Source organism: Gossypium raimondii, chromosome 1 (assembly GCF_025698545.1).
Source record: "Gossypium raimondii isolate GPD5lz chromosome 1, ASM2569854v1, whole genome shotgun sequence".
NCBI classification, from domain to species: Eukaryota; Viridiplantae; Streptophyta; class Magnoliopsida; order Malvales; family Malvaceae; genus Gossypium; species Gossypium raimondii.
This window is the reverse complement of record NC_068565.1, coordinates 2,139,488-2,150,403: the sequence shown is the minus strand read 5'-3', so window position 1 is coordinate 2,150,403 and position 10,916 is coordinate 2,139,488. Positions and strand designations below refer to the sequence as shown.

Genomic DNA, 10,916 nt, shown 5'->3' with positions numbered 1-10,916 from the left:
AGAAAAAGGACCAAAAGTAAATTTAATCAACAAATTTCACTGATAACAAAACATAACCATCAAGCTTGACCAAATAAGAATACAAGGTCCCGTTGATATTACAAGAATATTTTCAATTCAGGTTACGAAATATTTATTTATGGAGATAATTTAATTATTTATTTTATAAAAATATAATATGATTAATTTTAAATAATTCTTTACTAAATCATTCGCATTGAAATTCAAATAAATTAAAATCTCCAAATACATGGCTTTTTATGTACTTTCACAAATTACACGACTATCTAAAAAACAATATGAACACATGTATGCCCAAATCTATAAAATACCTTAAACACAATTATGACATGACATAATATACGTACACTATATTAATACACGAATTGCCAGGTCTACCAAACACTAATTATATCCAAAAAAAAAAAGGAAAAATTTTCAACCTTCAAAAATGGTGGTGAGGTCGGAGTTGCTGAAGGAGAAAGCTTGGTTCAAACCTGGCTTTGTTGGAGAAAAAAGGTTAAAGAGGAATCGTATGCAATGGATGCGAAAAATCGAAAAAACCGGGCTTTCTATGATCTCCCTACTTAATGAAAAACTTGAGGGGATGCATAATATTCACTCTCATTAAACACAGGTCTTAAATCTTCATTGCACATGAAATCCAAAGGGAAAGAAACAAGATGTCCTCGTACCGACTTTAATCTATCCATTGGATCTGTTTGTTTGATATCTCCGTTGTGATATGATTCTAATTTCTTAGGGGCTATTCCTAAATCAATTGTAGTGTGACCAAGTCTTTCCTTCCAAAAGGTAAGGCTTTGTCGGAGCGTAAGCCTGCAGGTTATCGTCCATCAGGTTAAATGTCAATAATAGGATAACTGAAGAGAAAAGGAAAAGAGTACGAAAGAGATATGGTACCGGGAATGTATGATATCACTTGGGACACAGGCAAAGACATCCTGGTAGATTGTTGTATTCATCTGTTATATAATATGACAGTATCATGTTATTGAGCAGTTTCAATTACTTCGACTTTTCATTTAAGTACTTGTGTCCGACATTCATCTCTGACACAAGACCATCCCAATACATGGAAAAATAAAACTGATCATATCTATATCCAACACTCACACCTCCAAGTAACATAGGTTCGTAAATCATTTTACATCTGATTTCTTTTAACCCGAGCATTTCAGCAAATAAAATGCAAAACTACTAAAGAAACATAAAAGTCCAGTTCTTACCTTTGCAGTTGCAACCCATATCTCTTTATAACTCGAATCACTAATGGGATCGATTATTTGATTTATCTGAGGTGGAATGGAAGAACACATATATCAGTTGAATCACATGAAAGACTGTAAATACCGTATGACCAATCTCGAAGTCCAGTTAGATGATCATAATCAGAATTTAAAATAGGTAAACAGTAGATGGAGCCTGTCAAACCTCTCCGTTACGAAGACCAAGATGTTCGGACCATAATGAGAGGCGAAGACTCAAAGTGAATTTTCCAACCTTCCATGGATTTCCTCCCATCCACGAATCAACTAATTCTTTGTCTTCGATAAGCACACCGATCTGAAAATATTAATTAACATCAAGTTTCTTGGAGAAGTAATACAGATATGTTAGTTTTCACAGAAAAAAGTTTAAACTAATCTGGAATGCGGAGGTACCTCTGAATCTCTAGAGCCAAGTAAACTTCTGTCATTAATATTTGCAGATCCAATTAAGGCTTTAGAGTCATCAATTAACATGATTTTACTATGCACATATACCTGGAGAAATAGCAGGGAACAAATATATCATCAAACACGTACATGCTACATGCTGAACTTTCATCGTTAAGTGCTATGACATGATACTATACCACGGAAAAGAGAATTGTACAGAGAAGGTGAACATACCGGACTTGTAGCCACAGGACCGTGATCGAAAAGTTTACCATACGATCTAAGGCCATAGAAAGATATGTAATCATGAGTTTTAGGACCAAGAACTTTATGAAGTTTATGCAATATTGAATTCTGTCCTCTGCAAATGGTTCGGTATTGCCAATGCATTATAGCTCTCACAGATGCCGCACCAGCATCATCAAGGCCACCCTGTTAAAACTTATAAAAATCAGTTCAAACATAATACTAATGTCTGAACTCCAAAGTAAAAGAAAGTTACCAATATTTACAACCTGGAAACCGGGAAGCAGTGGTATGACTATAATAACCCTGAAACACTTCTTATCATTGTAAGCTCGCATAATACGCCGGAACAATGCTTCTAAAACACGATTCCGAATAATTTCATCCCCAGAGAGGCCTGATATAAAAAATTGGTTCTGGAAAAAAATGAAGCGACAGGAGGATGGTAATCCGTGTGATTATATGATTTGTAGCGAACTGAAAATAAAAAAGATTGAGAGACGAAGCACGTACCTCAATGTAAACAAAGTGTTCCGCTTTCTCAATGAGGGAGCAATAAGCACAGTGAATGCTTTCTTCTACTTGGCTGGTTCCAGCAGACCATTGACTGACACTTCGTATAATCTGAAATTTATAGATCATCGTTGATTCACACCACTTAATAAGTTGAAAATATCTCTTGAAATGAAAAAGAAAGTCAAACTGAACAATAGGAATAATAACAGATTGCATTCATATCATAGTTGCACAAAAGAGCTTCATGGGCTGCAAAAGCACAGTACTGATGGCTTGAACCAATATTATGACCAGAGACATCACTCCGTTTTTCCTATCATTATAATTTTTTATTTCTATCATGTAAATATGCTGTTCAACAAAGTATACGACCTAAATTTCAATGGTTTTTTTATGCACTTAATGAAATAAGACTGAAGATTTGGGATATCAAAGTAATAAAATGAAAATTCTGACCCAGATGCAAAACTTGTAAAAGTCTTGATGAGAAACAACCCACCTGACAACGACATGAAGTTCGGGGACCAACCTGTCCAGCTTCATCTACAAAACCAACTTGATCACCTCGTTCCTGTGTTTCCCACCATTCTGGGTCTGCAGCTTTGCTTCCAAGCTTCCTTTTTACATCTGAAGATCTTTCCATACGAAGATCCAAGGAGTCAGGGTCATCAACAAAGCCCTTCATGGGTGTGTCTGTGACTGCTGGTTCTATTTTGGACTTTCGGAAACCAAAAGAAACACTTGTACCGGCAGTAGAATCCAACGCATTAGATTTTGGAAACCCATTGCAATTATCCAACTCAGCCTCTTGAGGCAAAAGTAGAGGAATATCTTGTACAGCTGATCTAGAACAAAAGTAATCCTCTCTGTCGATGTCTTCGGTGTTGTCCAAAACGCTCTTGCCCTCAATTTCAATCTCTTTGCTTCTTCCCATATAATGTGGAATCACCATATGATGATGAGGCATGAGTAGTGGAATTGCTTCTTCATACAGAGCTTTATTTCTCTGGAAAAGGAAACAGCAGATTATTCTTAATAACACAGTTACAGCATTTTTACAGTTAACTATATTAATTTTATAAAATAACCTTCGCATAATTCCAGCGCTGAACAAAATGTCGTGCTACATCACGACAAGGTGGTCCCCAGAGTGCACAATGGACATCATGCCAAGGCATTCGAGGAAATTTTCCTCGATCCAACTCATCTTTCATAGTATCTTCCCATGAATTAGGTTCAGATTCCCTGTGAAAATGAAATGTGTTTCATCTGTTATACTACAACAGCTCCAAACCAACTCATATTCAAGAACATTATAGAAAAAGGAAGAAGAGGGGCGGGGGGAGAGCACTGAATACGCAGTCACAAAATCTTGAAAGTTTTGAACTTGTGATCTCTATATACAAAATCGAAATGTGTATAAAATAAGCATATTATAACTTATGACAACTGAAATGTGACAAGTTCAGGAAAGGTTAAAAAGAATGTAAGTCAACTTCTAAACAAATTTCTCAAAAATTGAGGAGAATCTTTGCTTACTAAAAGATTACCGTGGGTTATAGTAGTCTTTTCCAGGCCATACTAGGGGAGGATTATCGCCCACCTTGTGTTCAAATGTGTCATAGCGACCAAAGCATAAATCAAGTCCACCAATGAAACAAATTTGGTAATCAACAATCACAAGCTTTTCATGGTGGGACCTACAGGTAAAAGAAATACATGTCAAAGTCTGAAATATAAAAGTAAAATGCCAGTGCACACCCAATTCTCCAAGTAATGCATACCATAGATAGACACCAGCAGAGAAGTGATCTGGATATCGCAATACCCTCACATTCTCGTGAATGCTAAGAAGCTTTCTCTTGCTATAGACACTGTTGATCTTCAAAGCAAGGGCAAGTTCTTTGTAGAGAAGGATGTATATCTGCAGTCATAGATACATTTAGGATTTTCACGTCAGGATTGAAGAGTGATCTAAATAGCAGAACCGTCAAAACAGATCTTTTTGAAAAGAAGAAGAAGAAGAATGAACACGTATGCAATAGTTAGATAAGGTTGAGAATTTAAAGGGTTCAAAATAAAAAAAATAAGTCTTCAACCATCAAATAGTGACGGAGCTCATTGAAGACAAAATGGATTGGAGAAAAAAGTAATACATTGTGAACACGCAAGCCTTCATTTATGAGTCATAATTCATGTACATTTGTATACACAGCCATCAGAAGATGATAAATAATTCAACATCCATTTTTAATTGACAAAAAAAGACTTATTAATGAAACAAGACTTTTAATAAATAAACCAAATATTACAATACCTGGACCCCTTGCTTAGCTTTGGCTTCAAGCAAAGAATCGAGCCTGGAGGATGCCTGCTCACGAAAAGGGCGGCGTAGATACAGTTCTGGGCAAAGCCACCAGCCACAAATAAATATCTGCATAAATTTTTAAATCATACAACAGGTTTTATGCTAAAGAGCAGATTTGGACACAACCGATTTCAACATGCAAGAATGCAAGAGCAGAAAGGACAGACCTCTGATTTAGCATCCTCAATTGCTGAAGCTATTGCATCAAAAGCAGCCATACCATCTATGAACCATTGCGCCTGACTACCATCTTCTGTCAAACCCCTTGGAGGAGCAAAAGAGCCAAAGCGATGAGGATGACACCAGCCTTCAGGAGGCCTAAGCCCAGCATCATTAATAGCAGCAACCCAATCTTTAACTTTAGCACTACTCTTCGTTCTTAACTTTATACTGCGGACTCCACATGTGACCTTTTGAAGTTCCCAATCATCTGTTAGAAAGTGAATTTCTCTAGATATATACATCAGACATACAACTTAACCCGTCATCACAGCGATAAATAGTTCATTTAATGTGTAGAAAGAAAGCCAACACCCTAAAAAAACTGTCCAGAAAATCGACACATTTATCTAGGCCCTAAATGTTTGAAGTTAATGTCATGTTAATAAAGGTTACTGATCATGTTTTAGAATTAAATTTAAAATAGCAGGAGTATCACCAGAGGTTTTCTAATGCAATAAATTTTTTTGTTCGGGATTTTATATTCTTATCCAAATCACAATGAGAAAATAAAGTAACAATAAAAGGTCATTGAATATGAGCAGCAGTGCCATAAACTTTAACATGGCAATGTTAAATAAAATATTATTCCCATCAGCAGGAAAAATAATCGACAGCAGTATTCTACTGACCTTAAAAGAATGGCGTAAAGGGTTACGTTCCTTTACTTCTTCTGCTAATGATACCCGGCCCTCACCATTACCATCTGAGGCTGGTAATACATCAAAAACAATAATATCTAGAGGTTTGGCATCAAAAGGATCTTCCAGCAAGGCCAAGAATCCAGGTTTCAGTACAGCCCACACCTGTAAATAATCATTACAAATGAGAACAGAAAAAGATGGGTCATTCAAATAGACTAAAATGAGAAAATACCCAAAATGATGGCAAAGGAGAGTTATGGTCTGACTAGTGATTTGTCTATACAGCAAGACTAGGGCAAAAGAAATCTGAATTTTTTTGCAAGGTAGGAGACAACTCCAAAGCTCTCAAGAGCATAAGAACCAACATGTGATACCCATTAACCCATCTTTATAATCCTCTCCACAAAATCCTATAATCTTCTCCCGTTCAACATATCTCACCCTTTAAGGGACAGTAAGAGATTCCTATGCATATTCTGTATCACAAAGCACAGCTTACTAAGTGATACCACTTGCAGAAGCACAAAAGATGAACACTATCATGCCAGTTTTTCTCCCACCCCAAGATAGACACAGAAAAAAAGTGGCTAGTACTTGCTGCACCGCATGCAAGACAGCATGGGCACTGAAAGAATTGCATTATAAATTGAATATACCCCAAACTTTCAGAAATTAGGTCACGTTACCTTTTGCCAGTTGTCATTACAGCAATTGAACCAATGACATGCACAGCATCTATCAGAGTCGTCATTCTTGGCAATTTTTGGTAGATGCTTCACCATTACATACGCTTCCTTTAGCTTAGGGCCATACTCTGGTGAAAACGACAATTTTGAAACCTCCAAAAACTTGCAAACCTACAAGAAACTAGACAAGATACTAATGCAACAAACAATAAAATAGGGACACAACGCAAATTGAAACTCAAAACATAATAGTTACGGACCACATTCCAAGTTCCAAGTTCAAAGAGTAAATCTAAAGAAGTTGAACTAAGACCTATGACTACAAAATGCATAATCCTATCAATTTAGTAACTGACAGACTGAAAGCTTACTGAACCAGCAGTTAGGAGGCTTAATCTACTTCATGATTGTTGCATGAAAAAAGGAAAGCGCAGAACTTGGTCTAAAACCTATGAAGACAAACATAACTGAACCAAAAATGATTGCCATGAACACATCGTAATATCACATCTCCATGTTTAGGAATGCATACCTCTCGAGAATTAACAATATCCATATTTCCAAGAAAGTGGTTCAAGTATTCTTGCATTGCAACCTTTGCCCTGTCCGATATTGATGACTGCCTTCCCAAGGCTGGTCTAATAACTGGAAGAGCAGCACTGGATGGAACATCTCTGCATAGAAAAAACAAAAGAAAATAAAAAAGACTAGTAGGCACTAGAGGTGTGATCGAGTTGAGCCAAGCCCGAATACTGGCAAGCTCAAGCTCGAGCTCAACTCAAAATTCGGAGCTCAATACTTGGCTCAAGCTCGATCAAACATTTATTTTTAAGCTCAAACTCAGCTCAAGATATAATCAAGCTACTCAAGCTCAAGCTCGATTGAGCTCGTTTATCAATCTTCATAGTCAAGCTCAAACTCGAGCTCAATTAAGCTTGTATATTCAAGCTCATGTTTGAACTCAGTTCAATAATTAAGCTTAAGCTTAGGGTTAATAATATATATTATAGGCAATAATATAATTTAATAATATAAAAAATATTTAAAATATATATTAAAAAAGAAAAGCTCGATAAAGCTCATGAGCTATTCAAGCTAAGTATTACTAAGCTCCAATTCAGCCCAATCGATTACTTGAGCTCGACTCGATTAATGACTTGAATTCGAGTTTTTTTTTAATCGAACTCGAGTAGCTTGCGAGCTATGTAAGCACACATAATTAAATTTTGTCTTCCTTTTCAGAAAATTCGTGCCAATAACAATCACCTATTTTTAGCACTTTCGTCATGATGTAAAGGAACTGCATCATCATCCCGTTCATCATCATCGTGAACAACTGGCGGATGATCTCCTATTCCTAGATTTTGAAGCCATTCTTTAACCTTTAATGTAATAATATTCAGTGTGAAAAACACATTCGAATCTTAAACCTTCAGACTCAAAGAGTTGCTTATTAAAAGAAAATTCAAATTGCAGCAAAACACGGTTAAAACTTGTCGTTTCATCTACGCACCTGTTCCTGCTTCTCGTGAATTTCTTCAATAAACAATCGTTTCTTCAAAGCAAAGTGTAGGTAGAAAACGTCTGAAGCTTTCTTCAATAACTGCCACCTAAACTGAAGAATCAAAATGAACAAATTACTAAATATATACATAAAAAAAGAAAGCAAGCGGTTAAGATCTTCTAATTGAATAATGAAGCTAAAAACTAACTTGTTTGTATTGGAATTCCATAGTGTAAGATAAGAGCATGGGACTGATATCGCCGGCGTCAGGTCTGGAGACAGAGACTATGGAAGCTTTAGGTAACTCGTCGAAAATCCGAGTTGCTTCAGGGGTGACACCTGGAGCAAACGAGAAAAACGATGACATCATCGACGGTGAAGTATCCGATTGCATCTGGAAGTGCCGGAAACCGCCTCCGGGCATCAATTGCTCCGTCGCCATAACTTCGAGCTTTTATTAACTAAAAATCGGAGAACTTCTATTTTGTGAATTTTGTTGGATCTGATGAATTGAAGATCGAATGTTGAAAATGTGATGGAACTGGGATCCAGAAGCTTTGAGAGGAGGAGAAAGGACAACGAGAGCAGGATTTGGATTTTTCTGAAATGCAATTTTTTTAATTTTTCTTTGGAATAATAAAAAGGTAAAATTCTATAAAAGGTCCTTATACTATATTTTTTGATAGATTTAGTACTTCATTATAATTTAAATTTTCTAAAAGGTGCTTGTACTATATGTTTTTAGTAGATTTAGTGCCTCCATTATAATTTTGATTATTTTTAGTCCTGCGTCTTGAAGTCGACCTTTTTCAGTTAACTCCGTTGTATATACCATAGTTATTTTAGTATTTTCTATACAGTTGTAAAAGAGTTAAATTCCAAAATTGCACTTAAACTTTGGTTGAGTATACATTATGCTATATGATTTTTTTAAGTATATAAATTTTTGTGGGTGAAGCCACAAAAATTTTTAGAAACAAAATTAAATTGTAATTTTACAATAGTAAAAATATAATTTTAAAGGATTAAATCAAAATTGTATCATTTTTAGGGGCCAAAGTATAATTTTATCTTTACTCATTTAAAATTTTAAAAATTTTAAAGGACCAAAATAGAAAAAAATTATTTTAGGGGGACCGAGGCCTAGAGGTGCTCATGGGCGGGCTGGGCCGGGCCCATAAAAAATTTTTGGCTCGGGTCCTAGGCCCGGGCCCGGCCCGGGCCGAAATATGGGCCTAAAATTTTGCCCGGGCCCGGCCCATTTTTTTAATAAATACCAAAAATTTATTTTAAAAATTAAAAAAAGTATTTTAAAAATATTTTAAAATTAAAAAAATTTTAAAAAGTATTTTAAAAATATTTTAAAATTAAAAAATAAAAAAAATATTTTAATAATATTTTAAAATTAAAAAATAAATATATTTATTATATCGGGCCGGGCCGAGCCCGGGCCAAAAAAGTGGTGCCCGAGGCCCGGCCTGTTTTTTAAACGGGCCTCTTTTTTTGCCCAAGCCCATATTTCGGGCCTATATTTTTACCTAAACCCTCCCATATTTCGGGCGGGCCGTCAGGCCGGACCGCCCGGCCCATGAGCACCTCTACCGAGGCCCCTGCCCAACGCTTAGATTCACCCCCTGAATTTTTTTGAATTTGAATTATTTCTAATTTCATAAATTATTGACACTGTTATTAATTAAGTATCGTTTTATGTTTGAATATTGCATACAAAAATAATTATATTTATCTAACATAAAAAGTAATATATGTATTAAAATATATACAATTGAATTAAAATAAAATGCTTATGTGTATAATTGTAGCAAATAAAAGTTCATACATCACGTTTCTCTTTAAATTAAAATTCCGTATAAATTTAAAATTTCTCTAGAAAATATTATAACTTAATCTCCTTTTATTTTTTTTATATGCAACAAAATATTTAATTGTATAAAAATATTAAGATGTATATGTCCTTTTAAAAAACAATCCAAATTAACATCAAAGCGTTAGTTTTAAGGTTAATATATCATTTGGTATATGAGTTTGATTTCAATGTTCAATTTGGTATCTAAGTCAAACGTCATGATGTAGCTTAATGAATATTTGAAACGTGTATTCTAGTAAAAAACATAGATACTTAATTGGAACAAAAACTCGAGTACTAAATTGTTCAATAAATCCAAACTCGAGTGATTAATTGGAACAAAAAAATCAAGTATCAAATTGAAAATTCTTATAAACCAATTTGAATGTTGAAGCCGAACTTAAATACCAAATTGGGACAAAAAAATTACAGATATCAAATTGAATATTAAAACCAAACTCAAATACCAATCAATATATTAACCTTCAAAATACATAATTTAAAAAATAAAGGACTAAAGCTATAAATTATAGTATGTAAACTAAATTTGTAAAAGGTAAAACCATTCCAAAGGTTGGATAATCCATCCAGCCCGACTCGAGCCAAGCTTGGACAAGGACTTTTACACTTTGGACTAGTTCGACTTTGATCCTAATATAACTTAAAGAATAAAAAAATATTTTAAACTAAAATTTAATTATATAATATATAATTTGGCACCTTTAGTGTAAATGATTTTTTTTATAAAATTTAACTTTTATTAATTAATAAGATAAAAACAAAATAAATTAATGAAAAAAAAGATGTGAGAGACATGTTGGGTGGACACATCTAGTGGTAAATGAAATATTTTTATAAAATTTAACATTATTAATTAATAAAATAAAAACAAAATAAATTAATGAAAAAAAGATGTGGGAAACATGTTGGGTGGATTTTTGTGCATCTAGAAGGTCTCAAATTTCAGGTAAGATACGAAAGTATTAAAGCATGTCATTTTGCCAACCTATACGTCAATTATTCAACTAATATGAATTTTATCGTACTTAGACTATTTATTAATTTTTTAGATAAATTATAAAATAAATATTTGGGTATTAAAATACAGCTAAGTTCATTATTAATTATTTTATATATTTAAAATTTAGTTTGCTTTATTTATTTTTAAGAATTTAATCTCTTTATTTTTA

General features: G+C 34.2%; 1 protein-coding gene across 3 annotated transcripts; it reads right to left on the bottom strand.

Annotated features, from left to right (window-relative positions):
* Window positions 1-186: 186 nt before the first annotated feature.
* Window positions 187-8,452, bottom strand: LOC105775224 (phospholipase D zeta 1). 3 transcript variants are annotated; one of them, XM_012597756.2, is made up of 20 exons: window positions 8,071-8,452; window positions 7,872-7,973; window positions 7,625-7,740; window positions 6,891-7,032; window positions 6,359-6,529; window positions 5,661-5,834; window positions 4,977-5,219; window positions 4,759-4,875; window positions 4,226-4,365; window positions 3,992-4,141; window positions 3,530-3,686; window positions 2,941-3,447; window positions 2,439-2,549; window positions 2,195-2,341; window positions 1,914-2,111; window positions 1,683-1,784; window positions 1,453-1,584; window positions 1,248-1,313; window positions 922-983; window positions 187-837 (listed from the first exon to the last, which is right to left on the bottom strand). In XM_012597756.2, the coding sequence occupies exons 1-20, from the start codon at window positions 8,302-8,304 to the stop codon at window positions 588-590; spliced, it is 3,321 nt and encodes a 1,106-aa protein (XP_012453210.1). In that variant the 5' UTR covers window positions 8,305-8,452; the 3' UTR covers window positions 187-587. The 3 variants fall into 3 exon arrangements, with proteins under 3 accessions (XP_012453210.1, XP_012453216.1, XP_012453220.1); XM_012597762.2 differs by lacking the exon at window positions 8,071-8,452 and having other exon boundaries at window positions 7,625-7,715; XM_012597766.2 differs by lacking the exons at window positions 7,625-7,740; window positions 8,071-8,452.
* Window positions 8,453-10,916: the final 2,464 nt, after the last annotated feature.